Below are 27,914 nucleotides of genomic sequence, written 5' to 3'. Positions count from 1 at the left end.
TTTGGATCTTGCCAAGGGCTCCAAAAAGGCAAGGTCAGCACTGTTATCACTATCAAAGTGATATTAAAGTTTTGCTCAGAATGCATCACTTTGGGTTTTACTACATGTGAAATGATGTCCAGACAAAACATTTGGGGATGGCCAACTTTAATTTCAAATTAAATGTAAAACGAAATGATTTGTAATGCCTCTCAGACATGAAAAATAATTTAACTACATGTCAATGAATATGTTGGCGCCACGGGATTAAGAACACTGAGCGGTGCAGCTACAAGCCAGATGAGCTTCTGTGGTTTCTCTCAAGTCCACACTCTTATCATAGACACCAGGCAGACCCCCGGAGCGATTCACAGTAGAATCTGCAGCAGTGAGATGTAACAAAGCAGTTAGGAAGGTGGGTTGTGATTTCTTTTCTTGGACCCTACCATTTCTATCTTGTGACACCTCTGTGACCTGTCCTAAACTCCAAACCTTGTATTTGCTCCACTCATGCACTACACCAGCAGATTCTAGTCAACACCACTCCTCAACTAGGTAGGGAAAAGTAGCTAATGAAATCAGCTGGTTTAGTAACATGGTTGGAGTAAAGACACGGTTTGGACATTTACTTTCTGGACCTGGTTTTTACAACTCTGCCTGAACTCACCAGCGGGTAGGCAGTGGAAGCCAACTGTGACGGGAGAGGTCTTCACTGGGAAACAGCCAGACAGGCAGCGCAGCACTGGCTCAACAGAATAGCATTTGGACTCCTGCCCATGAACGATTATGTCCTTCTCCAGCTTCACAGATTCAAGTCTCATTTTACATTCTGTAATGGAGCGGTATAGCTAACTTTTAATATGCATTTTAGTGTGTTGTCAGATGTTTCAGCGGCTGGTTTAATCATCTGCGTAGGTATAGATTTCAAACGATTTCACAAAATGTGAATGATCATAATCTGCTTAGATGCGTGGCTCTTACCGGAGGTGTCACGGCAGCTCTCTGCAGGAAGCACCCAGGAGTGAGCATAGCTGATGGAGCTCTTGGTCAGGCGTCCGTTGGGGATACGATACTCCTGCCTGACTTCTCCATCAGCCTTCCCACAGAGTCCACAGGTCTGTCCCTTCATCCAGTCCACAACTTTCACCTGGATGGCAAGACCAAACACAGCTTAAATTTCCATCAAAATAGAAATTAAAGTTAATTTCATCTCCAAATGTTGTCCATCAATAAATTCTGTCTACCTGTTGCCAAAAAGTATAGTTTCCATATCAGTTTTAATCGCCCACCAACTCAAGAGATTTTTGGTGATTTATGAGAAGCGAGGCTTGAAACTTAATAGCGAGGCTGCAAGTTTTGGAGCACATTTTATACTGGATCAGTTGAACAAAATATTTATTTGGATGTTAGTTTTTTTTAGTTTTTTTTTTTACCCTCTTTCTCCTCAATTGTCAATTGTACCCATCTAATTACCCCACTCTTATGGGCCATCCCATTCGCTGCTCCACCCCCTCTGCCAATCCGGGGAGGGCTGCAGACTACCACATGCCTCCTCCGATACATGTGGAGTCGCCAGCTGCTTCTTTTCACCTGACAGTGAGGAATTTCACCAGGGGATGTAGCGCGTGGGAGGATCATACTAGTCCCCCCTCCCCCCCGAACAGGCACGCCGACCGACCAGAGGAGGGGCTAGTGCAGTGACCAGGACACATACCCACATCCGGCTTCCAACCTGCAGACATGGCCAATTGTGTCTGTAGGGATGCCTGACCAAGCCAGAGGTAACACGGGGACTCGAACTACCGATCCCCGTGTTAGTAGGCAACGGAATATACCGCTATGCTACCCGGACGCCCGGATGTTAGTTATTTTTAATCATGTAAATTGCGTTCATAATTTGAAACTTAACATTATACTTTTTTTTTTACCTTAAATGTGTTCTTATCAAAGTAGACTTCGTGAAGACCATGGCTTGGCGCGTAGACAGAGATGCCTTCACCCTTAGGTCTGATCTGGATTTTAGCTTCAAGTCAAAAGCATTTGCTCAATTACTTATTTGCGTCATTGTAAAGGTTCCTTTAACTTAATTTCATTGGTTGGTTAATTTTGTTTTTTTGTTTTTTGTTTGCCACAAAGTTAAACAGTGTTTCCCTCTACTTTCAAATCCAGTTGTTAGTGTGGTGGTTTGATGAATAGAATCAGTCAGTCATGTACAGTTTGTGTAGGTAAATCAGATATGTCTCTTATACCATCTTCAGGTTGGAATAGATATTTTCAATAACCTGTTGGGTGCTGGTATGGGAGGTTGTTGATGGGAATTTCCATTCCATTAACCTTCACGATCACATTATTATTCTTAGGATACAAGTCAATATCACTAGGAAACAAAAAAAAGAAGAAATAACAAGGTTAACTTGTAATCACAATTACCATATAAAAACAAACCTTTGTTCTTCAACAAAAACCCTCACATGTTTTCAATTTTCACATTGATATGATTATGCTCAATGTGATCCTTCTTCAGCAGGACCATGAATTTGAGTTCGTCGGTGCAATCCTGAGCCAAAACCTGGTAGCAGGACAAGGGCGTCTCGTTTTTGATTCTCCTGTTGTTGAATGTGGTCAGTGTGTCCCTGGTGAAGCTACATTCAGCTATGAGGGGAAAAAACACTTGATTTTAAATTTTTTAAAAAACAAGTTCGATGAAACAATTTTAGGTTTATTTATTTAATGTTACAATGTTTTATTTAGCAGACGCTTTTATCCAAAGTGATGTACATCTGAGAGTTAATACAACACAAACGAGGATCTAGTCAGGAGGTGACAATGCAAGTAAGTGTCCAAAAACCAGGTTCAAGTCCGATAGGACTTGTCGACAGGCAGTGCACAAAGGCAATGCATAGGGTGCATAGAAGCGCATAATATAAGTTAACAGTCATTCTTAAAGTAAAAGTTGATGCCTGATGAAAACCATTCGAGAATCTTATTTTCTAATGAATCGTAATGTGTATTTTTCATTGCACCGAGACACACAATGCTAATATGAAAGAGTGAGCCAAGAAAATCTGCATAGACTCACTTAGAAATTTAAAAAACTGTGCCATGCAACAAGTTTTAGGTTTATTTGTAATTTGCAACAGGTACACACAGTATGGACAGCAAAAACTGAATAAATAAAGGATAAAACTATGCAAAATCTGGTTCCGTAACACAAAGGCGACTATAAAGTTAAGTAGGTTAAATAGGAAGGTGGATACAAAATAGGGGTGTAAGAAAATATCGCTACTCTCAAGTATCGCAGTATTGTCTTTTCTGATACTGTATCAACTCTCAAAATCACTCTATTGATTTTTAAATGTTTACATGAAAAGGTTCGTGACAAACATTTTGTGTTGTGTGTAACTCCACGACCGCTAGATAAGTGTTGTAATCTATCTTCTGCCATTTGACTGTTCCACTCCAATGCAACAACGTAAACTGAGACGAGAAGTAGCATAAGCACAAGGAACACAGGCCTATGAAACCGCAATATATCGCCTTTCTTACAGTATCGCAATATATCGTGATATATTGAATTGTAACCCCTGTATCGTGATACGTATTGTATCGCCAGATTCTCACCAATACACAGCCCTGATACAAAAGCAAAAATACTAATATAAATGTAAATTTTGAATTTCGTATGAAATGGATCTCTGGTTGGTGTTACCTGCGTTAGCCTTGGAAACCCAGTACTGGATTTTGTCCACCATGTTGTCATCAAAAGGGGTGAGTCCAGACACTTCATCAAGTGGCAGAGCAATGGGAAGGCGCAAAGCCAGTTTGTAGAAGGTCCTCTGTGACAAGAGAAATAATCATAATTGAAGAAAAATGTCTGGAAAAACTTTTCCCATCTTGAATGACAGGAAAAAAAATAGACTAGTCCATCAAACCTTTGGTGATTTCACAATCAGGTCGAGAGTCTTGTCAGATGTTGCGACGATGATCAGTGAAATTTGCTTCTCACTGTTCTCTTCCTTTCCTTCAATCAAGTCAGCCAGGACAGTAGTAGCAAGATACTCATCAATCCTGTAAGAGTAATGTCAAAAAAACCATCAGAAGTTTGAAAAATGACAATGTTGCCATCAACTATGTAAGTTTGCATTTAAAAGGAATTTGACTTATTGTGACGCCAGTATAAAAACGGGGTCATTGCACCACATTCTGAAAGTAAAAACACTAGGGGTGTCTAAGAATATTAAGAAAATGGATAATAAAGAATCTAAGAGTTTCTGTGTATCTAGGTATATCAAGATGTCAAAGGTGTAAAGTGATTAAAGCAATTATAAGTATTGTTATATACTGTGCAAAATCAAAAGGCTAATGACAGAAAAACCTGCATAATAAAACATTTAAAGATAGTCTGTCCTAAACAGTTATTGCACATTGAATATCAGAAGTATCAAAAATCATATTTCACTGGTGGAAAAATATAATAATATGCACATATATAAATATTCAGGAATCAGGAACACTTTGTCGTTTCATTTCATGTACTTGTGCACATGAAATGAAACGAAATATCGTTTCCCCCAGCCCACAGCCGTGCAACACAAAGAAAAAACATCCAAGAACTACAAGAACACACATCCAAACTAACACATATATCCAAACTAAACAAAAAAAATCACTGTCCAGGAGAACAAACGCCAGCCAGGATGACTGTCGGAACTGCCGGTCTGCATGAGCTAGCAGTTAGCTTAGCCTGCCTCGCTTCCGCATCCTGTCAGACCGCCCTCGGTGTTTCCTCTTCGGGCGCAGCTCCGGGCAGGGGCTGTGGTCCTTGGTCCCACCGGACGCAGCAGACCAGGCTCCCTCAGCCAATCCAATGCCAGCTCTCCCAGTCAGACACCCTCGACACACCTCCCCACACTCCATACGATGACAACAAAAACACCACAGTCAACGCCAGGCGAGGCCGCTGCCAGACCGCCCTCGGTGTTATCAGAACTGCTGGTCTGCATGGGCTAGCAGTTGGCTTAGTCTGCCCTTCTTCTGGATCCTGTCAGACTGCCCTCGGTGTTACCTCCTCGGGCGCAGCTCCGAGCAGGGCTGTGGTCCCTGGGCCCACAGGAAGCAGCAGACCAAGCTCTCCCACCCGATCCAGCGCCAACTCTCCCAGCCATCAAATGAAGACAAAACGTAGACGCAGACATGGACAAAGACACTGCATGGACGGTACTGGGTGAGGCTGCTGCAAATGCGAATTTGCGCCGCCATCTTCCCACACCCGAAGTGGATGGTATATATATATATATACAGAACTGAGTATTGACCTTGACCTTTAGTGGGTGGTTTTACATAAATGCAGCATGAAAAACAGTGTATATATATATATATATATATATATATACACACACACACAGACATACATTATGAAGCACGGTATATGTTTCACTGTTAGAAATAACTACAAGAGTCTTTACACTACAAGAGTCCTTACTTTTTTGCGTAGCGCTTTAGAGCAGAGGGAAGCTTGTCCCAAGCCACTCTCAGGCGGGCAGCAGGGCTTGGACCGACCAGACCAGTCTCAGCTGTGATCATAGTCTTGTATTGCTTGCATTCGGCTCCCCAGGCAAACTTGGCCTAGGGATGGAAATGAGCAGAAAGAAAATGGCCGATTTCGAGAGTTCCCTTTTTTTGTTACTTCTTAAGGGACATTTCTGACAATAGATGACAAGTCTTACCGTGACTTTGTGCTTGCTGAGCAAAGCACCATCAGCACAGAACTTCCAGTTGTCATCCTCAGCTAGGGCAGCCAAGATGATCTGCAGTCTGGCATCAGGCTTGTCCAAATAGGCACTGAGTTCGTATCCCAGAACCTTTTGATCAGCTCTCACAGCACGCACGATGATGGCAAAGAGAGGAGCAACAGTATTGCCCAGGATTTTTTTCTGTGGAAACCCAGACAGTGTTAACACATCCACAAACACTGATATGCAAGAAGAGGATTTATTTGTGTCAAAGAAGATTAAAGATGAGCTGCCGCATTTTTGGCCACTAGTAGCGCTACTGAGCAAAGTGGGTCGCTGTGTCTTAACAAACACACTAATGTCATGAGAGTTTCCTCTCCGAGCCGCTGCACTGAAATCCAACTGAAAACACTGGAGCCTTCAAAATATTAAGAATAACAAATTTCCGAACATCTTTCCTCCGGGTGCTCTGGTTTCCTCCCACAGTCCAAAGACATGTAGGTCAGGTGAATCGGCCATACTAAATTGTCCCTAGGTGTGTGTGTGTGTGTGTGTGTGTGGTTAGGCTCCAGGATCCTGTTAGGATAAGTGGCTTGGAAAATGGATGGATGGATGGCAACCGCATGAGTGAATTTATGAGTGTAAATAAACATGTCTGTTTACATGGAGAACTTCCCAGTTCAGCTTTAAGTTTCACCTTTTTGTAAATGGCCTCGAAACTTGAACCACTGCTTCTGCTCCTCGATATTTTGGCGGCCGAGGTGCCTTGAGAGATAATGGTCTACAACAATCATGTAAAAAAAAAAGAAAAAAGAAAAAAAGGTGATGCTCACAGGAAATGTGTGTTATGATTTAACAAGATGGAATCATAGAAAATACTGTCATTAAAGCATCTTGAATCTCACCTTCTTTATGTGGTTCTTCTGGAATTTATGGTTGTATGTCACAGTCTGTTGGGAAGAAATTTTTAATATTTTATCATCATATCCAGCTTTTTACACATTGTGATGTAATAATGTTTATTGGTGTTATTATAATTTTTAAATACTGTGTTTAAATATTTAGATAGATTAGTTTATAATTGTAGTTGAATAATGATGATAATAGACTTTAATGACAACTCAAGTCTTATTTTATAATTATGAATAATGATGATAATAATAGACTTTAATGACAACTCAAGTCTTATTTTATAATTGTGACTAATGATGATAATAATAGACTTTAATGACAACTCAAGTCTTATTTTATAATTGTGACTAATGATGATAATAGACTTTAATGACAACTTAAGTCTTATTTTAAAGCACTTTTCACACCCAAGGAAAATACAACTGTTGAAACATTAATATAACATAAAAAATTAACCAATAAAATTCTGTAGAAATATGGACAGACAGAATCAATAAATAACACCCAAGGCAGCGAGGACAAAACAAAATAATAGTAAGCATTATTGGAAAAAAACTCACAATAAAAGTAATAAAAGTACACTAATGTTTTTTAAAAGAGGATTAGGGCACTACACTTCTGAAGTTAATGTGACCAATCTGAAATAAAGAAACAACAACCCTTAAGTGATACCTTTTTCACACGGGCGCTGGCAGAGCTGGAGGAACTGGAAGAGCTGAAGAGAGATTTGGAGCTAGACCTAGAGGAGCTGCTCGCTGAGCGGCTAGAGCTGAGTCTGCCTCTGCTGCTGCTGCGCACTTTACTGACAGGACCAGCAGCGGCATCAATCGCCTTGCTGTTGACACGAGACGACGAGGAGCTGGACAAGGCCGACGATGATGACACGGAGCGTCCGCTTGAGCGGGAGCTGCTTGACTGAGAGCTCAGGGAGCGGGAGCTGCTGGAACTGGAGGAGGACACGGTGCCATTCTTCAGACCAGGGACGAGGATTTTCCTCAGCTTGGTCAAGACTGGCTCTCCCTCAGCGTACTCCTCCTCACTCAGATTGATGGGCTTGGTTAGCTTCTCAACAGCCTTCTGTCCAATCACAATCTCCAACTCCACCCTTTCGATTGCTGCTCCTTCGGCTAAAGATGTAAGGTGTAAAAGGAATTGTACTAGTACTCGCATTTGTATGGGTGCTAATTCAGCATGAGTGCACGTGTAATCTTCCTGATGGATTTATAATACTTGCCTGCTTTCATTGAAAGAGTAACAATGTGCTTGCCGACCAGTTTATAGAGAGGGGTGTCCTTGATGAAGCCAGCATTCTCAGAGCCAACCTTGAGGCAGCTCTTCACTCCAAAGGTAGCAAGCTTAGCGCAATACTTCTTCTCAAAGTGGATGACTTTGGTCTTGATCAAGTGCCTGATGTCAGCAGCTTCATCAGAATCTAACATCTCCGAGGATCTTGACTGGAGAAAGATTAATTAAATGAAGAATATACAAACTGCTTCAATCTTCTTCAAAAACAAAATGAATAAACTCACTGAGCTACGAGCAAGAGAGGAGGTAATCCTGGATGTTAACCTGTCCCTTGAGAGAGGTTCCAGCATTGGTGCTGGGATGATGGGTGTGATCTTTGCAGCAGCAAGATCCTCAATGTTTCTTGCCACAGCCAAAGTATCAACACTGTTGAGGGAATAAGGAAGAAAACCATAGGTTTTACAAGTGTGAAGATTTCCAGTTTCAAAAGCAATCACCCCCTGAAGGAAAATTCAAGTCTTACTGTACAGCTGCAAGGTTTTCAGGCACAGCAACAGGAATAACTTCAATCTTGAAACTGCCCTTCTTGATATCAAGTCTTGCTGAGATTTTGGCTGGCACCAATGCGTTGACCTTTGCTCTTGCAATCATGGAGGCTTGGAGCAGGGCAGTATTTACTCCCATCACGGCAAATGTATGGACAGCAACACTAGAAGACGTGTATGCGTTCAATTTTATGATAGTACACATACGTATAGTTTGTGCTGGTTGATTTTGTTAAATTTTACTAGCAAAGGTCAAACTCACCTTGGTTTCAACTCAGTCTCAAGCATCATGTCTGTTTTCAGCAGGTGAGCAAGCTGGAAGGTCTCTGGCAGAGTGGGTGTTGTGGTGGCCTTGACTACCAAAACACAAGCAAAAAAAAACAACCTCATTTTATACCTCTTTTTTTTTTTAACCTGATTGGTGCCATAATCGAGCTATGTTAAGTAAAGCCATGACAGAAAGTAATACATGGAAATTACATCACAGCTAAGGTGTATTGTCTGCTCAGTTCACAGCCATTGATATAAGGCCCACTACATAATAAATACATAATAAAACCCATGAATCTGATGTTTTTTGAAGCCAATCAACCCAACTTCTTGCCGTGTTATATTTTTCTGGAAAAGCTTAAGACAGATAATGCATAATACTTATTTAGGAGGTGGTCTAGATTCTCTCCTAATCAAGAGGGGCAAATTGAATCTGCTAAGATTACCCACACCTCTTAAAGGACTTACTTTGGACAGCTGCAGCAGTCACAGCGGTGGTGTATAGACTGAGCTCCATGGGCAGACCGGCAGCAGTAGGGAAGATACGACGCACCTCAGCAGCCAACAAAGGTTTGGCGTAATGGAATGAAGCACCGGAGAGCAGCGTCTTCAGTGCACTCTTTGCGTTGGCTTCAGTGGCAAGCTACATTAGAAATAATGGAATTCAGCATCAAAAAAAGGCAGAAGCAATTCATTTTTTTATGCTCTGAGATTGAAAGGCTGTGGTTTAAAATCATACCGCAATGGCCTGGTCGATCAGAGGTTTATCAAGGTTAGCAAAGGCAAGTTCTTGTCCAAAGAACTTGATATATACAGATGCCAGAGGCTTGCGTGTTGACAAAGACCTCCACTCTGATAGCTGGGAGCGAAAAAAAAAGAAGATAATTTAGGACATTTGCTCTTTAATGAACTTGTTCTTCTATCCTGACTTAAAGAAATAAACATCCTCTCGCCCCCCATTTGTACATAAGCAATGTCTCTTGTTGCTTACAGCCTTAATGGCGCGCCTCATCTTGGTGACCCTGTCAACGTTGTCAGCAATGGCTGGGTTTTTCAAAAGAGCTTCCTGGAGTCCTTCAGCTCTTACACCAATCTGAGAAGAAAGAAAAAGACATATTACATCATTATAGAGTTTCCAAGATTTAAAGATTGTGTGTGTGTGTGTGTGTGTGTGTGTGTGTGTGGTGGTAATGTTGGGGTGTAGATAGAAAAACAATGTTTGTGAGTTTTACCTCAAGGACGTCAGCAGCAGCCCCAGCTAGGTACCCACGGGCTTTGAGCACAACAGACCTGGGCAAGATGGTGGCAGCGTCATTGATGTAGAAAGCACTGGCAGCAGCACCGAGCATCAGGGGATCTTTGAGTTTACAGTGATAATGTCAGAAGGCACCATATAGCAATGGTTCACAGTTCCAGTTCCCACAACCCACAGTACTTCTCATTTTCTATTCTGCCACATAGGTCATCATCATGTTTATCTGTTGTGCCAGGTGTGATTAAATTAATGGAATATATCACAGAATAGAAAACCTGTGGTGCTGATGGTCCCAAGGCCTGGAGTTGAGAATCATTGCTCAATAGCAGAAACCAAACTTAAACAAACTTTAAAAAGCTGTTTGTCACACTTACTGTTGTAGGTGTCCATGTGGATTGCTTTGCTGAAGCGGTTACTCAGCCGATCCAGTTTGGGGCGCAGGATTTTGACCGCAACATTGCAAGCTGCAGCACTGCAATACAAGCATTTCATTGGCTGTTTAAATTACCTGTTGACTGAGATAGACATAAAAACGTGTGATGTAAATGAGAGAGCTCTTACACTGAAGCATGGATAGTAGCAGTACTCCTAGTCAGGGACTTCATGTGGGAATAAGTGAAGCTAGCCACTTGCAGATTCTCTTCTGTCTTCAAAATGTTGGCGAGGGTGGTCACCAGCCCCATTGAAGGCCTTGTTTCAAACAGCACAATGCAAGCAAGCATACGGAGCTCTGGGTGTAGAGCCCTATCCATGTACAGCTGAATAGCCATTTCTTGGATCTAGTTCACAAGAAAAAAACAAAAAACAGTCAATATGGAGTCCTCTACTGATGGCAGCAAAAATTAAAATACTCCCTACTTATAAAAAACAAAAACAAAAAACAGACCATTTTTGGCTCCTTCTTTGCGATGTTCCTCATGGCCAAGATGGCATCGGCATGGACTCTCACAGGCAGTGTTGCAGCTGCAGTACCGTAGATGGGTAGTACCTTTGTGATTGACTTAAGGCTGATAGGATGGCCAGCGTTACCCAGAACCTTCAGAAGCAAGATGATGTCGTTGATCTCATTCTTGGCAACTGCCTCCACAATGAGGTCATGAATGGGCTGCATGAAGGGGGATAAATTAAACAAAACAATGTTGGTTTTTCAGCTGGTAATGGATGGAAAACCATGAATGGAAACAGAAAAACAAGAGACTTTTACCTTGATAATATCAGCAGGGCAGGTGACCTTCTCAGAACAGTATTTGGCGACCATGGTACCATAGCCAAGCAAGACAATTTCATGCAGGACAGGGTTTTCCACTATTTTGTTGTTGATTGCCAGGGCCTAGAAAAGTACAAGAGACAGTAATGTTTCATATGACAGTACGACTTGTATTACTGATTATCAGGTACCTTACTGGTTTTAGATCTTACCCACCTCAAAAAGCCTGATGACCTCTCGGTCAGCTGTCACTGTGTGCACGGACACTGCCATAGCCTGAACTGCCTCTGTGACAGTGAGTTCGTCAGTGATTATCTTCTCCTTGATGAATTTCATTGCAGTAGCAGTCCCAACGGCAGGCAGGGTATCCAGAATCCAGTTTCTAAAAGAATTTAAGGGAGTTGAGTTGACTCATCAGCATTTTCCTAAGATTATTATATTTCTCACCTTTAGGAAAAATCACCTGTAAGCAGGTTTCAGCCTAAATTGATTCCAGATCATCACAATGTCTTCATAGTGGGCTTTACGAAGGAGCTGAATAAGTTCCATAAACTTAAGAGGGGCATCTTCATGGACCGTCTCCACATTATGGGTGACCAGATGATTTAGGATCTCCACAATCTGAGTTCAAAGAACAAATCGTTGCATATTGCTGTCATTTGCAACCATCAATTCATTGATCTAGGATTGTGAAATGGTACCTGGGCCTGTGCATTGTTGATCTTGATGAGCTGAATAGGAGTCTGAAGAAGCTCATTGGCGAACTCGTACTTAAGGGAGCCACGGTGGAGATACTCCGCTTCAATGGGTACCACTGGGGTCTTTTCAATGTTAAGGAAGACCAAGGATTGCCTTAGGAAATCATGGAAGAGATGATTTAATGAATGTGTTTTTAAATAAAAGTGTTAACTCATTGTTTTACATTCAAATTTTCATTCACATACTTGGTTTCCATTTGAGCAGCACCATTCATCTCATTGAATGGAGAGAATTGAATCAGTTCACTGACGGCAGCCTCTAAGATCAGAACACCATCAGCAACCGGCTTCAGGATGTAGTTGTACGCAGCAGTTCCCCTCAGGTTCTTTGTTTCCTGAGTCCATAAAGCCACAGAATAACTTTATCAACAAACGCATATACTTCAGTGAATAATTGTATGACACATAAGGAACTAGAGTTTACCCGCTGACACTCGACACACTTCTCAGTGTAAGCCAAACCCATATCCTTGATGATTTTCTCCTGGCAGTGGTTCAGGTCTCTTGTCTTGGTCAGAAGGATACGTTCAGCCTTCTCATCTTCAGTAATGGCATAAAGGGTCTTGCACACACCCTGAGCTCCAGCCTAGAAAAAGAAATCATAGTAGGAAGATTAATGTCCAGTTATTGCTTTCTGTTAGGGATTTGTTGCCACCTTTAAATGATTTTTGGCAAACCTCCTGCAACTCGTAGACATTCTGTGTCTTCTTGATGTTGAGCTGAAGGGTGTTCAGGATTCCTCTATAGATGTTCAACACCATTTCTGAGATTCCTTCAGGGGCAAAAACTTTTCCCACAACACCATGAGTATACTCAAACTTGATGGGGGTCATGAGCTGAGCAGCCAGGGCTCTTGTGAGCTTGGTAGCTGGGAGGAACGCATCTTTGGGCCAAATGCCACTGTACTCCAAGAGCTCAGGTTCTACAAGCTACAGAAAGGAAATAAGAAAATTACTCGTCCTTGTAATTAGTCATCCTAGATGTCACTTGTCAATCATTCTTAAAACACTTAACTCATATATTAACCACAATTCATTTTACTGAGCTGAGTGTACATGTACTGCAGTGGAACTCAATCATAAACCATGAAGGAACATGTGTATGCCACAAGTTTTTATTGCACCAGGGGATTTCACTGATTAGCACACCTTCACCCAGACAGACCGCCGTGTTGCTTCAAACACATTACAGATGAGATTCTGGCTCACCAAAATAATCAGAATGCCAGAATATTCCTTCTCTGACTCAGTGACAGGTGAACACTAAACTAAAACATAAAGTATTGTTTATGGACATAAAACATGACATGACTCTTGTATAAACTTGTTAAACTATTTAACCTTGTTTTAATAATCTCTTTCTTTCTTTTCTCAGTCTTTTCTCTGTGAATAATTAAGTTCATTAGCTACTTTTAATGCACTATCTGGTTTTGTGTTAACAAATGTATTTGTTCTCTGAAAGTCTCAAAAGGAATCCACAAGAATCAACAAGTTTGTGTTCATTATTTTCGAGTTTTCTTTAAATCCGATGCTTGGATTTTTACCTTCAGAAGGAAGTTATTGTGGGCAAAAGCACTGATGAGAACTTTAGTCCTGACTTTTACTCCAGCCCTTGCCAACCCCTCCTCAGGTAGACCGCCCAGAAGCACTGCTTCATACTTGTACACATAGGTCTTACTGGTGGCAAAATTAGGAGCTGTGCAAACAAATGAATCCAATCAAAACAGAGAGGAATTCCTCACAAAAGTAAGTCATTACACTATACAAATTCACAATTGGAATAATAAAATCTTGAATTTTAGAATATATTATTTTTGCATTTGAAATTCTGTTTCAGTTAGCGTTAGCAGTGGTTAAATTTTCTCATCTTTCTGTGCCATTTACCACTGGACCATACCATGCAGGCAATTACACTTGGTTTATACAATACTGTCAGGCATACAAGAACCCCTCAATTATTACTTGTAAAATGGGGAACACCCCTTACTGATTTTGGGAAAGTGCTTCACTTACCAAAGTTGACATGTTGACCAGCTAAAAGTGAATAACAATGGAATTAATTGCTAAGTGTAGTAGTGATTAACCATTAAATTGACATCGTTATTTGAACACAGAAATCTATTTGGTAACGAAGTTCTTATATAAAAGATAGTTGTGCACATAAAATTTAGAATATCTACTCAACTCAATGATAAAAATGAATAGATAAATGGTGTGACTCAAAACAAGCAAAAAATTGAATTACATCGTTATAGTAACCAACTGGGGCAACTTGTAAACTGCATAAAAGAAATGTCTGCATTCATGATAAGCACCTAACATTGAGCCCTCCATCCACAGCTACCGTTCTCATTGGTTCATAGGAAGACACATTGAGACATAGTGAAAATCTAAATGATGTTGTGAGAGTAATTATATTTACTCGTCAATTAAATTTGCATCCATTAACATGAAACTCTCATCTAATATTGGGATGCAGCTGGAAACTTTGCAAGCACAGAAAATGGTACATACCCACAAGGGCCAGGGTCAGGGCTAGCACAACCACTCTCATGATGGAAGGGGTTGTAACAGCCTCCAGTCCCACGCAGCCTTTTAAAGGGAGTTTTCTGTTGACAAAGTCCCTGCATGCCATGGCAGGAGCTGATTAGACGGATTGATAGTTCATATTTCACATCTGAACATTGTTTTGGGGTGAGAGTGTGTGAATCAACTCAGGCTAGGTTAGGACCATCTGACTTGTTCTCATGAGTCATGTCAAGTCAAAGTAAGGTAGATTGTTTGTTGTATGTGCCCAATCCAATAATGCATCAGTCATTGTACACCATATGCCTTGCAGTTAAAGATAATTCAATGTTTTCCCCTAAAAGTAATTCTGATTGTATCTTTTTAGTATTATCTTGGTTGTGACATTTTATTTTACATTATATTTTGCAAATAAAAGAAAAATAAACCTGCCAAATAACACCTCTTAAGAGTCCAACAGCATTTTTTTTTCAAATTCCCTATCATCAGTCTCTGACTTTTACCTTTAAAGTGTTTGCGTCAATATTTTTAGTCCAAGGGTTATTTATAAGAGCTAAATATTAATTTCAACAGAACATGTAAAGAAACTGTGCCCAAATAAGTGACTAAAAAGTACTACTAAAATCAAAACTAGATGTTAATATGACCGCAGTGAAGCTTTGTGCTTATATGCTTCAGTTGTTATTGCTACAATACATTTTGTTTTAAATATAAGAATGTGATATTATTGTTTCTACAGTAATTGTGTAATGATTTTTTTTAATAAGAAAAATCTAGAATGTAGAATTTGACCTGGCATGTCTCCATGATATCCTGGGTAAGAGAGTTTCAAAGTTCACATAAAAGGACACAGTGACTAGGTGTATTTGCTCACTTTATCTCCATTTATTTATATGGTCAAGATGACCATTGAGGACATGACATGGCAGGAAATATCTGCTCTTAACACACTTTCAGTATTAAAAGGCAGTGATATGAATTAACATCCTGATATCTAAGTGCTTGACATTGTATTTTATTAAGTGGTTTTTTTTAAACGTCATTCAAGGACGAAGTAGTAGCTACCCAATAATATTGGACCATGAAGTCATATATAAATAGGTTTTCTGACAAATATATGAAGCAGCAGTCATCAGGAATTTTGGGCTTTACTGATTTCTAACATGCATAATGCATAAAATACAGGGTATTCGCAATGAATGGGACTCCCTGCTCGCCGAGGCCTCCCTAGTAGCACAAAAATATATGGCGCCACGTTTTCACATATTCTATCCCCTCTTGAGTTCCTTAATGCCATCTATAAGATGCAGCTGCAGAATATTTTTGGAGAAACTTGTATAGCACTCGGGGTTTTCTGCACACTGCCTGTGACTGTTGTTGGGGGTGAACGTGCTTTCAGCAAGTTAAAACTAGTTAAAAACTACCTCAGATCAACGATGTCCCAGGAGAGGCGGAACAGCCTGGCACAACTGAAAGCCAATTAGCAAAACAATTGGACTTTAAAGATCGAATCAATGACTTTGCAAACAAGAAGTCCCGTCAGTGGGCATTTACTATGGAATAAACAACATGGGTGTCAGCATCAGTACCCTAAGATGCATCAAAGTTTGAAGTGATACTATACATTTTTTCAATCACTGCAAGATAATTAAGTTAGGTTAAAATAGATTAATGTACTGTGACTGTATAAAATATACAGTATGCTAGATGTAAAAAAAGTAATGTGTGAGAGACAAAAGAGGAAAGGGGCCCACAGACACAGCTTATACTATATAGGGCCCAGAATTTTGTGCTACACTCCTGCATGCATTTGATCATGGTTGAAAGAAACTTATTGTTTTTGAACCTCTAACAGATCAGCAGGGGACCTTGGAAGTCCCCAAAGTGACCTGCATGGATTTTTTTTCCAAGCTTCCAACCTAAAACATTGTTCGGTTTTCAGTCTATTCTGTGTCCTCTCTCAGTGCTTCAGTGAAATCATTACCATCTGGCTCATTAATGTCTTTTCATTCACTTCTTAACATTTTCATTTTGTTGTACAGCCTCCCGCCTAATTCTTGGCTTTTATTCCACTGTATTTGTGTTACTGTAACTGGTCCTGGGTTCGAACCCCAGGGTTGTCCAACCTTGGGGGCCATCCCAGGTCGTCCTCTGTGTGGAGTTTGTATGTTCTCCCCCGTGTCTGCAGTGGGTTTTCCCCGGGTGCTCCGGTTTCCTCCACCATCAAAAAGACATGCATGTTAGGGTTAATACTCCTGTCTGTGCCCCTGAGCAAGGCAATGGGAAAAGAACTTGAGTTGTTCCCCGGGCGCAGCATGAAGGCAGCAGCCCACTGCTTCTAGCCACACAGATCACAGCTAGGATGGGTTAATTTGCAGTAACTGAATTTCCCCAAGGGGATTAATAAAGGAAACGTAATCCATCCATCCATTATCTGAACCGCTTATCCTACTCTCAGGGTCGCAGGGATGCTGGAGCCTATTCCAGCAGTCATTGGGCAGCAGGCGGGGAGATAGCTTTCAGAACTGCTATATTTAATATGAGGAAGACTGATAATAATAATGATAATTCATTTTGGTGTTCTTTCAGCACAGCTGGATAGCTCAGTAGGTAAAAAAGCCAGCTTTCCTGCTGGAGATTGGGGATTCAAACCCCGGTTGGGATGAGTCTCTGGTAAGAGTCCGTGGTTTAGACTCCTAATCTTGTACAATCCAACTACCTCTCATATGTCAGTTTGGATAAAAGTGTCTGCTAAATGCAATTGTAAGATGATGAAGACTGATGATAATATATTTTGGTGTGCTATCAGCAACCATCATCAGTATTGATCAGAAGTGTTGATGTAAGCTAGCAAGTGGGTACACATACGTCTTGATGCATGCTCAATAATCCAGGTAAGAAAATCAAAGAAGGTTGAATCAGTTCATCTGGGTAAGGAAATCAAAGAAGGTATCCAGGTGAACTGATTCAACCTTCTTTCACACACACACAGACACGGGAGACAAATGACAGGAAAAACCTGAATGCTTGACCCCCACAGTGAGGGGGTCCAGGAGCTCTGTTATGTTGGGGGGGGGGCATTTTCCTGGCATAGTTTGCATCCACTTGTCCCCTTAGAGGGAAGGGTCACTGCAAATTAGTACAAAGTTAATCTGAGTGATCACCTTTATCCTATTGAAAATGATGTAACTCATATGCAATGGCCTTCACAGTCACCAGATCTTAACCCAGTTGAACACCTTTGGGAGATTTCTGATCAACATGTTAGACAGCACTCACCACCAGTGGCAGCGCCTGACAAATTTCTCAGGGGGGCCAATTGTTGCGATGATGACTAAGGTGATCCATTCAATGGGTAAATTAATAGGTAGCTAGACAATTGTCACAATTTGTTTTTTTCTGGCCAACTCACATAGCAATACCACCAGTAACACACAACACAAAGATTTTCCCTTTAGCTAGATTAGCTATATACAACCGTTAAGGCCATAAGTATTTGGACAGTGACACAATATTTGTAATTTTGCCCCTGTACACCACCACAGTGGATTTGAAATGAAGTAACCAATATGTGATTGAAGTGTGGACTTTCAGCTTTAATTTAAGGGGTTGGACAAAATTATTGCATTAACCTGGAGGAATTACAGCCAGTTTTATATATGGTCTCCCCATTTTCAGAGGATCAAAAGTAATTGGACATTTGACTAACAAGTGGTTTCATGGGCAAGTAAGCCCTTTTCCATCATTATTCCATGACAAATTAAGCAGATAAAAGGTCTGGAGTTTATTCCAAATATTTACATTTGCATTTGGTAGCTGTTCATCGGAACTCTCAACATGAAGTCTATAGAGGTGTCAATACAAGTGATGGAGGCCATCATTAGGCTGAAAAAGCAAAGGAAATCTATCAGATGGATAGTAAACACTTCAGGAGTGGCCAAATCAACATTTTGGTACATTCTTAAAAAGAAAGAATGCACTGGCAAGCTCAACAACACCAAAAGGCTTGGAAGACCACAGAATTCTTTCCCTAGTGAAGGCAAACACATTCACAACATCTAATGAAGGCAAAAACACTCTTGAGAGGTAGGGGTATCATTGTCCAAGTCTACAATTAAGAGACGCCCGCATGAAAATAAATACAGAGGGTTTACGACAAGGTGAAAACCACTGGTGTCACTTAAGAACTGGAAGGCCAGATTAGACTGTGTTTAAAAACATCTAAAAACCTACCCAGTTCTGGAACAAGGTTCTTTGGACAGATAAAGCAATGATTAACTTGTACCAGAAGGATGGGAAGAGGAAAAGTGTGGAGAACAAAAGGAACAGCTCATGATTCTCAGCATACCATATCATCTGTCAAACATGGTGGCAGTAGTGTTATGAAATGGGCATGTATGGTTGCCAATGGAACTTGGTCATTGGTGTTTATTGATTATGTGACTACTGACAGAAGTAGCAGGATGGATTGTGATGTTTATAAGGATATACCATTTGCTCAGATTTAGCCAAATGTCACAAAACTGAGAGGACGGCGCTTCACACTGCAGATGGATAATGACACAAAACAAGCTGAGAAAGCAACCCAAGAGTCTCTCAAGGCAGAAAAGTGGAATATTCATCAGTGACCAAGTCAGTCACCTGACCTCAACCCAATTGAGCATGCTTTTCACTTGCCGAAGATCAAACTAATGTTCAAAAGACTCACAAACCACCAGCAACTGAAGGCAGCTGCCGTTAAGTCTTGGCAGGGCATTTCAAAGGAGGAAACTCAGAATTTGAAGATGTCGATGGGTTCCAGACTTGAGGCAGTCATTGACTGCAAAGGATTTTCCTCCAATCATTAAATATAATTGTTATAATCATAGTTATGTTTGTTTGTCCAATTACTTTTGAACCTCTGAAAATGGGGTGACCCTATATATCCATTGCTGTAATTCCTGAACAGTTAATGCCATGTTTTTATCCAACCCCTTAAATTAAAGCTGAAAGTCTACTCTTCAATCACATCTCAAATACTTCATGTCAAACTCACTGTGGTGGTGTACAGGGGCAAAATTACAAATATTGTGTAACTGTACAAATACTTAAGGACCTAACTGTATATGCTAGGCCTATTTGTGGAAAGTTACACCCAGGAGTCGTCATAAATTTAAAAAAAAATATTGGCTCTACAATGAATATGATCAATCCACTATGGTCATCAACAGATAAATTGCCATCAGTCAGTTTACCTTCAAATACCTTTTGAACATGGAGAGCGATATCTGCTTTACCATTAATAAAGAAGGGGACTACATATAAGTAAAAAACATTAGAAGTATTTATTTACAGTTCTTGAAAGTATTCTTTGTTTTTTCATTAGAAATGGCTTACAAAAGCACTGGCACAATAACTAAGTTATGAGATAGAAAAGGTTTAGTATCTAGTGCTAGTAAATTGCATGGAGTGACATTCATATAACTGCCCCCTATGAAAAGTGACAATGGTATGGTATGATTGTAAACATGACAACAAACAACATAAATAAACTGCAAGTACACAATAGTTTATAAAAATACAAGTAATAAAGGGGTAGTACAGTTAAGGTCAAAATTATTAGCCCCCAAGGAACTATGGAACATTTCCCTAAAATTCTGCCCAATGTTTGCATCATTCATAAAACTTTACATAGTAAAACGTTCATCAATGTTAAGGCCCCTATTTGGTACATTTTGAAATGTAAAATAAATCTTCAGGTTTGCTTTATACCAAATATAGTGAAAATTGAGGTGGTCAAAATTATTAGCCCCCATGTGATTTTTTGCTTTCAAAACACACCTGACCAATCAATCAGCTTTCAAACCACACCTGAGCAATCAATCAGCATTGAACTTTATTTAAGGGACTCCAATAAACAGGGCTAGTGGCACATGAACACTTGATTAAGAGGGACTACTCTTAAATTCTTGGTAAGAAGTAGTTTCATCATGCCAAAAAGTAAAGAAATCAGTCTGGAACTCAGAAAGAAGATAGTGGATGCTCATCTTAAGGGGGAAGGCTATACTGGCATTTCCAAGCATTTCACAGTGTCTGGAACAGTTGTATGTTACAGTACAAGGAGACAAATTCTGTTAGAAACAAACCTGGGCGTGGTCAAAAGTGCAAGATTTCAAAAACTTTCGAGAGGAAAATAGTCAGAGATGCCAACAACAATCCCCGTAACTCTGCAAAGATGATTGTTGCTGAACTGGCCTCTTCTGGACTTGATGTTTCAAGGAAGACTGTTGTGAGGGCTCTTCATCGTGGTGGGCTTCGAGGTCATCATCCAAGAAAAACTCCATTGCTCACACAGTGGCACACATCAGAGCCAGACTGAAGTTTGCCCATGAACATTTGAAAAATGGGCATGAGTTTTGGAAGTCTGTCCTTTGGTCTGATGGGACTAAACTTGAGCTGTTTGGGAACATGGATGTTGCTTTTGTTTGGCGAAGGAAGAGAGAGGCCTTCAACCCTAAAAACACAGTTGCCACAGTTAAACATGGTGGTGGGAGCATAATGCTGTGGGGCTGTTTTGCTGCTTCAGACACAGCAACCTTGTTCGGGTGCATGGGATCATGAAGAAAGAAGACTATGTTCACATTTTGAAGGATAATGTAAAGAAATCTGCTGCCAGTCTAGCTTTAGGTCGCTGCTGGGTCTTCCAGCAAGACAATGACCTGAAGCATACATCCAAGTTGGTCCAAAACTTTTTGAAGGACACCAAAATCAAGGTCCTAGAGTGGCCCTCTCAGAGCCCAGATCTCAATCCTATTGAGAATCTGTGGCAGGAGCTCAAGGTTAATGTCTGTGCTCGAAAACCACACAGTTTGAATGAGCTGGAACAGAATGGGCTAAGATCCCTCAAGAGACATGTGCCAACCTAGTTAGGAGCTACCATAAGAGGTTGTTGTCAGTTGTGAGTCAGAAAGGTTACACTATTGACTATTAATTGTCAGAGGGCTAATAATTTTGGCCTTGTCATTTTTTTTTCTTGTTTCAATTCAGCACATCAGTAAAATATCTTAATCAAGCTTAGTGGAGATTTTGTCTTTGTTCTTTTGGAAGCAATTAAACTATAAACACTTTTGGTTATAGTCATTTCCATAAAAAAGTTAAGGGTTATGTTTGATTTCATAAAGGGGGCTAATAATTTTGACCTTAACTGTACATTCAAATTCCTCAACATTGCTCAAACAATAATCTGTATTTACAGAAACAAACAGTAAATACAAAGTCTGGCTATTTGAACATGTTCCCTGAACATTTTTAAGATTTTGCACAACTTAATTATCGTTAAGTGCAAATGAAAGTGCACACATTCAACAATGAAGTATAAATAGTAATAGAATGGAAACACCAATAGGAGAACACAAAATAGAATAGTGAAGTGGAATATAAAATAGATCTTCACGTCTTACAATTTCTGTTATTTATCAAGGATACCACCAGAGGGTTATTTACTGTAACAAAAGCAGAATAAAGAAATCCCAAAAAGAGAGAAAAAGTGAGGCTTGACCTAGTGTTGTCAGTGCATCTTGTCTTTACACGTTTCACAAAGACCAAACCAGAATGATGAGGTGCGACTAGGTCAAACCAGGTATAAGTAATTCTGATAGTTACACATTCACAGCTTTTTTTTTTCAAAAGACCTCATGGTTGAAACAGAAAAGACGTGCACCACAGCCTAATTCACACCAACAGCTTTTGATGAGGACTAATGAAGAAAGTGAAGCATATAATTTGTAAAAAGGGAAACAACAATTTGTATAGATTTGTAAAAATGAACACCTATCCTCTGGCCACTTGTATAGATTTGTAAAAATGAACACCTATCCTCTGGCCACTTGTATAGATTTGTAAAAATGAACATGAACAAACATGAACAGAGATGAACATATTGCCTGAAAAACAGCAACTGAATGAAAAAATAACTATTAAAAATCAACATCAACACTTAACTGATTGTGTGTGTGTGTGTGTGTGTGTGTGTGTGTGTGTGTGTGTGTGTGTGTGTGTGTGTGTGTGTGTGTGTGTGTGTGAGAGAGAAGGAAAGAACGAACGCGAGATAATTTTTAAACAACTTTATTTTACATGAAACAAAAAACTCAACAAAGACACATCCATTTCACAACATCAACATAAGCAACTCCTTTGCATCAAGACATCCAAAAAAAGTATTTTTTTAGAACAGTGGTTCAAGTCACATACTCCTAAAGGGTCAAAAGAAATGTGCAAAGACAGAATTAAATACCAATTGCCCCTCACTGACTGAGCAAATGGCTTTAGTGAAACACCACCGCGAAATAAATTCATCTAAGTTGTTCATTAAGGTAAAGAAACTGAAATCCACTCGGACTCTCGCCTTCACCCTTGCAATGAACAATGGAAGTAAATCTTCCGCTGAACCATTATTAATTTGACTTTTCCTGCTTCTATAAATCGAAAACTTAGCTTGTCCCACTACAAAATTTAAAAGTTGCCACTTTCCCGCATCCTTCCTCTTGTACCCAGCACCAAAGATAAAAAGTTTCATTCTATTTTTCACTACTGTCTGAGAATATGATTTGTAAAGCTTCAAAAAGCACCTTGAGTCTTTCACTTTCCACGAAACAATGAAAAATTGTCTCTAGCGACTGACAGAAAGGACACTTAACAGAAACAGTTGGATTAATCCTAGAAATGAAACTATTGACTGCCAGCGCTCCCTGCAGGATCCTCCACTGCAAGTCACCTGACCTTTTGTTCAGTGGGGCTTTATACAGCACCCTCCACACTGGCTTACAATCATCTGCCACTTTTAGCTTTGTTCTCCATACAGTGTCCTTTCTCATTCAGTATTTTCTTATTCATGGCTACAAAACAACATTTGTACAAGACCTTTCTATCTAACATGTAAAGGTCCATTTTAGTAGCCACATTTGGGACCAGCAAAGGTCCCGTTAGTCCAGTCTCGTCCATTTGGAGGCCCAACTTGGGGAAAGGATCTCCATTATCAGGAGTCTTGGTCCCAATGGCATAGTCATGCAGCATGTCCAGTTCCTGCCTGGTGAGTCTTTTAAGCCATGCATTCAGAATGCTTCTGGTGTGTCTGCTTGACCTCAAGCTCAGCAGTGAAGCCGTTGGCTCTGTGTCAAGAAGCTTCGGACCTGCAGCATCCACAATGTGCTTCAATTTAACAGTTCCAGCTGAGCATAGCCTCAGGTTGAGACCTGGTTTGCTGTCATCCTGAACATCCAGCCTGGCCCCATGGATTAGAGGTTCTTCCAGGAGCCAAAACAGAGATGCTGTAGGCTCCAGTCTGCACCACTTAAATAGAGTCCAAGCTTTGAACAATCCTTGCTAAAAAGGTGGCAGGTCATGCATGCTCTTAAAAACACAGTCTGTTAGAAACAAAGAAGCGTCTAAACCCAATCCTTGCACCTTCTTTAAAATAATGCTCCTGAGAGGCCTCCACAGCACATCATCAGTCCCTGTGAGGTAACGCTGTATGAATTGTAGTCTAAAGGCTGCTACTCTGCTCTCTAGATGCACCAAACCCTGCCCTCCCACTTCTTTCGGTAGGTATAGTACATTCTGTGGTACCCAGTGCAGTTTATCCCAAAATAAGTTCACAAGAATAGACTGTACTTTTTTTAAGAATCCGGCAGGGGGCTCTAAAACTGTTAGCTTGTGCCAGGGGGTGAAGGTTGCCAAGTTATTAACAATCAAAACCCTTCCTCTGTAAGACATTTGTGGTAACAGCCATCTCCACTTTTGTAATCTCCCCTCCACCTTTTCCGCCACCCCCTCCCAGTTTTTCCAAACAGTCTGGTCATCACCCAGAAACACTCCTAGCTACTTGAAACCTCCCCTCTTCCAATTTAGCCCTTCTGGCAGCTGAGGGAGACCTGCAGACCACTTTCTAACTGCTAAGGCTTCACTTTTTGCCCAGATTACTTTAGCAGCTAAGAGATTCCCAAAACTTTTCACAGTTTTCTCAATCAAATAAACATCATCTTGACTTTTTATAATGATACCTATATCATCTGCATATGCAGATAAAACAATTCTTGTGCCAAAATCAGGTAAACACAGACCACCAATACAAGAGCGAAAATTGTGTAATAAGGGTTCAACTGAAAGCATATAGAGCATGTCCGACATTGAGCAGCCTTTTCTTATACCTCTACATGCTTTGAAAGGTTTACACAAAACACCATTAATTTTCAGTACACTCAATATCTTTGTACAAAACCTTAATCTTGGCAACAAGTCCAGGGCTGAGGCCAAACCTTTCTAACACTTTCCAGAGGTATTGGAGATCAACTCGGTCAAAAGCCTTTTCCTGATCCAATGAAACCAGACCAACATCAAAGCCCAATGGACCAGAGACTTCCAAAACATCCCGAATTAGTGACACATTGTCAACAATGGACCTGCCGGGCACACAGTAGGTTTGGGTCTGATGGATGATCTGATCTATCACCTTCTTCAGTCTGTTGGACAGGACTCTGGAAAGCAGCTTGTAATCCACACAAAGAAGAGAGATTGGATGCAAGTTCTTAATATCTTGCAGGTCGCCTTTTTTTTTTGCAACAATGTCAGAACAGCTCTCCTGCAGCTCCGGGGCAAAAATTAGTCATTAAAACATTCAGTGAAGACCTCAGTGATGTCATCAAACAGTTCAGTCCAAAAAGCCTTGTAGAACTCCGGCGGGAGTCCATCAATCCCAGGGGCCTTCCCCCCTGCATGCTCTGCAGCGCTGTAGACAGCTCCTCTGTAGTCAGAGGACCCTCCAACTCCTTGTTAATCTCCTCTGAGATTCTGGGCAGCCCACTGCAGAAGGAATCAAATGCCCCTTCATCCTCGGTGTACTTACTGCTGTACAGAAGAGAGTAAAAATCGACAGCTCTCTTCTGGTTCTCACTGGCCGTAGTCAGCAGGTGTCCTGTTGTTGATTTTAGAGTGTGAACGAACCTGCTTTGTCCATTCTTCTTTTCTAGGCTGAAGAAAAACTTTGAAGGTGAGTCCATCAGGGTGGCACTCTGAAAGCGAGACCGGACCAATGCCCCCTGTGCCTTAACAGCCAGCAAGGCTTTTTTGGACTTGAGGTCTTCAACACAACCTCGGTTTCCTTTGGACCCTGCAGAATTTTGCAGCTCCACTATTTTAATCTCTAGATCCCTCGTAGATTTGGTAATGTCATGAGAGACATTGAGAGTGTACTTTTGACAAAGCTGCTTAATCTGCACTTTCCCATAATCCCACCACCGTTTCAAAGATGTAAACTCCCTTTTCCTAGTTTTGAAAATATTCCAAAAAATATATAAAAGTTTCTTTTAAGTGTGCGTCTAGTAACAGAGCAGTGTTAAAATGCCAGTAAGCAGACTTTTGTTTTACCTTTGCAATAAAAACATTGCATGTCACCATTGAGTGATCTGAAAAACCTACGGGCATAATCCTACATTCTTTAGAAATACAAAAATTATGCCTAAAAGAAGAAAAACGATCTAATCGTGCCATAGTAAAAGATGTTTCTCTACTATAAACCCAGGTGTACTGCCTAACATCCTCATGCATCTCTCTCTCCACACATCAACCAAACTACACGTTACTATCAACTGCTTGATTGCACGTCTGGAGGCAACATGAGGTTCAATATTGTTTCTGTCCATATTATCATTTTCTGTGCAGTTAAAATCCCCTCCCAGAAATAAAACCTCTTCAGGTCCACACTGATTTAAAACCACACTGAGGTCAGTTAAAAACGTAACTCTGTCAGGCCCTGCATTTGGAGCATATACATTTACAAACACCAAAGTAAAAAATATCTGGCTCTAACTACCATCAATCCACCTCTCGCTATTTCCTCTACCACATAAGACTGTGGTAAAAAGATTTTAGAAAAGAGGAGCGCCACTCCTCCACTAGATTTACTCAAGTGACTTAAGACAACATCACCATCCCACTCCTTCTTCCAGTCAGTGGCATTCATTATATCACTATGTGTTTCCTGGACAAGCATGACATCAACGAGCTTTAGTTTTACAAGTTCAAAAAGACATGCTCTCTTTCTCACATCTCTTGCTCCATTTAGATTAAGTGTAGAGACTTTGAAGTTGGCCATCGAGACTGATGAGAGAAGAAACACATGATAAAAGAACAACATTAAGCAGAACGGGAAATGATTTGTCTTACACTGCTTCTGACTCTTCATGCTTTAATTCTTGTGTGATTTTCAGAGCATTTTCCTTAACCTGTACATCTCTTGATCAGTGTAGCCCCGTTCTTCTTTTTTTCTCATCTGAGATTTAACAGAGTGCATAAACAATTCTTTGTCTACAAAAAAATCCTCAATTTTGACATTTCTCAAATCTTTTGTTTGTTGCAAGAATTTCGTAATTTGGCGTGCATCATAGTACTCTTGCTTTGTTGCCCCTGAAGTGTGAGTCTGGCTGTCTACACCACCATCCTCCTTAAACTCATCTTCAGACATTTGTACATCTTGCTGCTTTTTCTTTAATACAGGTCTGTGTATGCTACAGTCCCCTTCCTCCTCCTCTTCCTCCACACCCAACTCAACCTCAGACAGTTGTTCCTTGTACTGCCTGCTTCTCTCCCTTGTTATTGCTCCTTCTTGGCTTGAGAGCCACTCGTTTTAGCAGACTGCTTTCTCTTTAGTACAGGAATCCTACAGACTTTTTCTCTCTCCATCAAATCCTCATCGCTGCTCAACACTGTGCCTTCTGCAGCTCTGCCTGTAGTGTTTGATGCCACTGCCTGTTCACTTTGTGCTTCTTTTTCAACATTTATGTTTGTCTTTTTAGACTTTTTACTCTGTTTTGGGTGGTTGTTTTGTCAGTGTGATTTGGACTCTGTCCCTTTCCTGTTGTCTCTTCGCTGGTCTGCCTGGTTTTACTGTTTGTGTCCTCTCGCTTCTTCACTCTGCGTTTTGTCATCAGAGGAGTGTTTCTCAGGACAGGCCCGAACCAAACGACCCTCTCCTCCACAGCCAAAACACTTCCAGGTCCCAGAGTTTACAAAAATCGCATAATCACAATCATCCACCTTCACCCTAAAAGCTACACCCAAGTCTTGGTCTTTCTTACACAGGATAATGTGAACCTGTCGTCTGTGTGAAACTACATGTCGCACCAGCGGCGATTTGCAGCCAGACGACCGTTTCCTGATAGACGGGACTACTTTCCCATGTCTCCACAGCTCTCCGGACAAAAACTCACCGGAGGTGAAGGGCGGAATGTTTGAAACGGTGCCTCTCGTGGACGGCGCGGTGAGCGGTGACACCGACACGAAGCTGTCATTGACAACAACGCCGGCTTCCACCACCTGGTGTGCTTTGGCTACAGCGTCGACAAAAATGACCACAGCACCGCTCATCCTAGCAGCAGATGTAACGCTGCTGTGACCCACAACCTCCCCCACTGCCAGAGCACAGTGCTCCACCCAACACGTGAAACTAGGCGAC

General features: G+C 40.8%; 1 protein-coding gene across 3 annotated transcripts; it reads right to left on the bottom strand.

Moving 5' to 3' along the window:
* Positions 1 to 132: 132 nt before the first annotated feature.
* On the bottom strand, positions 133 to 14,456 carry LOC130109485 (vitellogenin-like). 3 transcript variants are annotated; one of them, XM_056276404.1, is made up of 35 exons: positions 14,417 to 14,456; positions 14,352 to 14,357; positions 13,916 to 13,936; positions 13,447 to 13,598; positions 12,581 to 12,832; positions 12,328 to 12,489; positions 12,090 to 12,238; positions 11,847 to 11,997; positions 11,609 to 11,766; positions 11,362 to 11,527; positions 11,143 to 11,268; positions 10,825 to 11,043; positions 10,500 to 10,717; positions 10,313 to 10,410; positions 9,916 to 10,040; positions 9,675 to 9,776; positions 9,423 to 9,542; positions 9,152 to 9,326; positions 8,676 to 8,769; positions 8,392 to 8,577; positions 8,153 to 8,294; positions 7,858 to 8,077; positions 7,296 to 7,750; positions 6,617 to 6,661; positions 6,409 to 6,492; positions 5,706 to 5,912; positions 5,462 to 5,604; positions 3,912 to 4,047; positions 3,689 to 3,815; positions 2,451 to 2,631; positions 2,262 to 2,356; positions 1,908 to 2,002; positions 961 to 1,126; positions 647 to 808; positions 133 to 359 (listed from the first exon to the last, which is right to left on the bottom strand). In XM_056276404.1, exons 1-35 carry the CDS (start codon positions 14,454 to 14,456, stop codon positions 247 to 249), a joined length of 5,091 nt encoding a protein of 1,696 aa, XP_056132379.1. In that variant the 3' UTR covers positions 133 to 246. The 3 variants fall into 3 exon arrangements, with proteins under 3 accessions (XP_056132379.1, XP_056132378.1, XP_056132377.1); XM_056276403.1 differs by lacking the exon at positions 14,352 to 14,357; XM_056276402.1 differs by lacking the exons at positions 13,916 to 13,936; positions 14,352 to 14,357 and having other exon boundaries at positions 14,399 to 14,456.
* Positions 14,457 to 27,914: the final 13,458 nt, after the last annotated feature.

Source organism: Lampris incognitus, chromosome 3, assembly GCF_029633865.1.
Source record: "Lampris incognitus isolate fLamInc1 chromosome 3, fLamInc1.hap2, whole genome shotgun sequence".
Lineage (NCBI taxonomy): Eukaryota > Metazoa > Chordata > Actinopteri > Lampriformes > Lampridae > Lampris > Lampris incognitus.
Note: the sequence above shows the minus strand (reverse complement) of the source record. Positions and strands in the feature narration are given on the sequence as shown.

What these genes read in the sequence shown, in the direction of transcription:
- LOC130109485 (XM_056276404.1), bottom strand. Translation starts at nt 14,456, where the DNA reads ATGAGAGTGGTTGTGCTAGCCCTGACCCTGGCCCTTGTGG. An exon ending in TGGTCAACATGTCAACTTTG is followed by an intron (nt 13,599 to 13,915) that starts GTAAGTGAAGCA and finishes TTGTTTGCACAG; the next exon opens with CTCCTAATTTTGCCACCAGT. An exon ending in CTAAAGCGCTACGCAAAAAA is followed by an intron (nt 4,048 to 5,461) that starts GTAAGGACTCTT and finishes TTACTCTTACAG; the next exon opens with GATTGATGAGTATCTTGCTA.